This window comes from Microtus ochrogaster, linkage group LG4 (genome assembly GCF_000317375.1).
Source record: "Microtus ochrogaster isolate Prairie Vole_2 linkage group LG4, MicOch1.0, whole genome shotgun sequence".
Lineage (NCBI taxonomy): Eukaryota > Metazoa > Chordata > Mammalia > Rodentia > Cricetidae > Microtus > Microtus ochrogaster.
Genome location: NC_022030.1, coordinates 2,174,301 through 2,176,475, shown reverse-complemented (window position 1 = coordinate 2,176,475; position 2,175 = coordinate 2,174,301). Strand labels below are relative to the sequence as shown.

Genomic DNA, 2,175 nt, shown 5'->3' with positions numbered 1-2,175 from the left:
CCACACAAACAAAAAAGTGTAATTTTTAAAATGTTGCTTGATTGTTTAGAATTGACAATCTAGATGACTATGATCAGTGAAACTAAAACTCTCCCCCATCTCCTGTGGGAAGCAGGCTGGGCTATTCCTATCAGCAAAATGACTCCCATTCCCCATTCAGCGGCAAAGAACAGCAACACCAAACATTTTCTGGATGTTTCCTGGGTTTCTAGCCAATTTGTGATCTATGAGTTTTGACAACAAAGATTTTTTTGACAAAAAAGAGATTTTGTTAGCACTCAAAAGCATGACAAGTATTTAAAATGAAATAAAGATGAAGTGCATGACTAAATGTACTGTCCACTGCTTCTAAATATTTGTTTAAATAATACAGTACTTACTTCCACAATCATCTTGAATATCTACAGTAGCAAAAGGCATGTCCGTCAGAGAGTCCACAGTGCTGGCTTCTAATTCCCCTGAGACTTTGTCTTTGCTTAACACGCTTTCACATTCATGGGAATTTATTTCTCCTATAACAAACCAGAGAAAGAAAGATTATCCAATTGTTGAACTCCTATCCAGAAACTAAAACACCTCAGCCAAGCGAACAATATATAGCATCCTGCATGAAGAGAGGCTTGTTTTTTTGTTTGTTTGTTTGTTTTTCGAGACAGGGTTTCTCTGTGGTTTTGGAGCCTGTCCTAGAACTAGCTCTTGTAGACCAGGCTGGTCTCGAACTCACAGAGATCTCCCTGCCTCTGCCTCCCGAGTGCTGGGATTAAAGGCGTGCGCCACCACCGCCTGGCCACAGGCTTGTTTTTAAAGGTGCATTTTGACATTAAACAGTAAGCTTTCAGGGCTGGAGGGATGTTTAAGAGGTTAAGCGCACTGGCTGCTCTTCAGAGGTCCTGAGTTCATTTCCCAGCAACCACATGGGGACTTACAGCCATCTGTACTAAGATCTAGTGCCCTCTTCTGTCATGCAGGTGTACATGCAAGCAGAACACTGTGTACTTAATAAATAAATCTTTAATTACAAAACAAAACAGTAAGCTTTCTAAAGCTTTAGTCCTTTTCTGAAGTGCAGTGTTCAATCCGGCAGTAGATGACAACAGAGAAAAATCTATAATCGTCCATCTTTTAAAAGCCACATTTTTTTCACATCTTCTGGCAACAAATGGCAACAAAGTGTTCACTTGTTTATTGTGTCTTCTCGTGTTCATTTTCAGTAATGTCAGCTATATAGGGGATTTTAAAATGTATCATTTAATGTTTTTATTAGCATCTATTAATTACACATTACAGGTTTCATTATGACATTTACATACATGAACATAGTGTATTTTGATGACAGTCACACACACATAGACACACGCACACACACACTTCGCCCTCTCATCCCTTCTCACTCACATTTTGTGTTCTAATCTCTATAAGCTCTAGTCTTTTCTTTTTCTTCCATAAATTCTTCCACTCCACCATTAAACTTAACAATGGGAATCTAGTTAAAAATACTTGAGGCGGCTTAGTGGGTAAAGGCTCCTGCCGGGAAGGTCTGGCCACCTGAGCTGGATCCCCAGAACCATGAATGGGTAGAGAAAACTGATTCTGATTGTTTCCTGACCTCCATCCATAGGTCACAGCACACACATCCTCCCACATATGCAAGAGATTGTTCAATACATGGTTCTAACTATGCATTTATGAAATTCAGCTATGAGACTCGAATCACCTTCACAGTGTTTTGTAACAGCCCTCCCACGTCATGCACTAAGTCACACTTCACATTTGGTCTTTGTCTTCTTGTTTCGGGTGGAACAGCCACAATGTTGTGGGTGGAGAGCTAAGGAAAGGAAGACTTCAACTGATAAAGTTAATGCCAAGTTTACCTGTACCATTATTCCACCATACCTCTAGTGATAGCCACAAATGTTACTTGGACTGAAGAAAACCCAGGAATACTTACATAATTTTCACCCGATGTAATCAGTGAAAACCAACCTACCCTGAAGACTATAAAAGAAAACATGCATTTCCTGCTGGTGTAATCCTCTATTTCCAAATGCAATAATTGCAGAAAACATTTCATTAAGAATATGGCTTACACCAGCCTGGTCTACAGAGCTAGTTCCAGGACAGGCTCCAAAGCCACAGAGAAACCCTGTCTCAAAAAACTAAAAAAAAAAAAAAAAA

At 39.6% G+C, this 2,175-nt stretch overlaps 1 protein-coding gene across 7 annotated transcripts in view; it reads right to left on the bottom strand.

Annotated features, from left to right (window-relative positions):
• Positions 1 to 2,175, bottom strand: part of Akap7 (A-kinase anchoring protein 7) — a 132,912-nt gene that overhangs the window by 122,187 nt on the left and 8,550 nt on the right. For 6 of the 7 annotated variants that reach the window (XM_026786248.1, XM_026786247.1, XM_013351444.2 and 3 more), the window contains one exon: positions 381 to 512. In XM_026786248.1, coding sequence (XP_026642049.1) covers positions 381 to 512 — 132 coding nt within the window. Of the gene's footprint in view, positions 1 to 380; positions 513 to 1,714; positions 1,816 to 2,175 lie in introns of those variants that run through there. The other variant, XM_026786252.1, reaches the window with a different exon arrangement.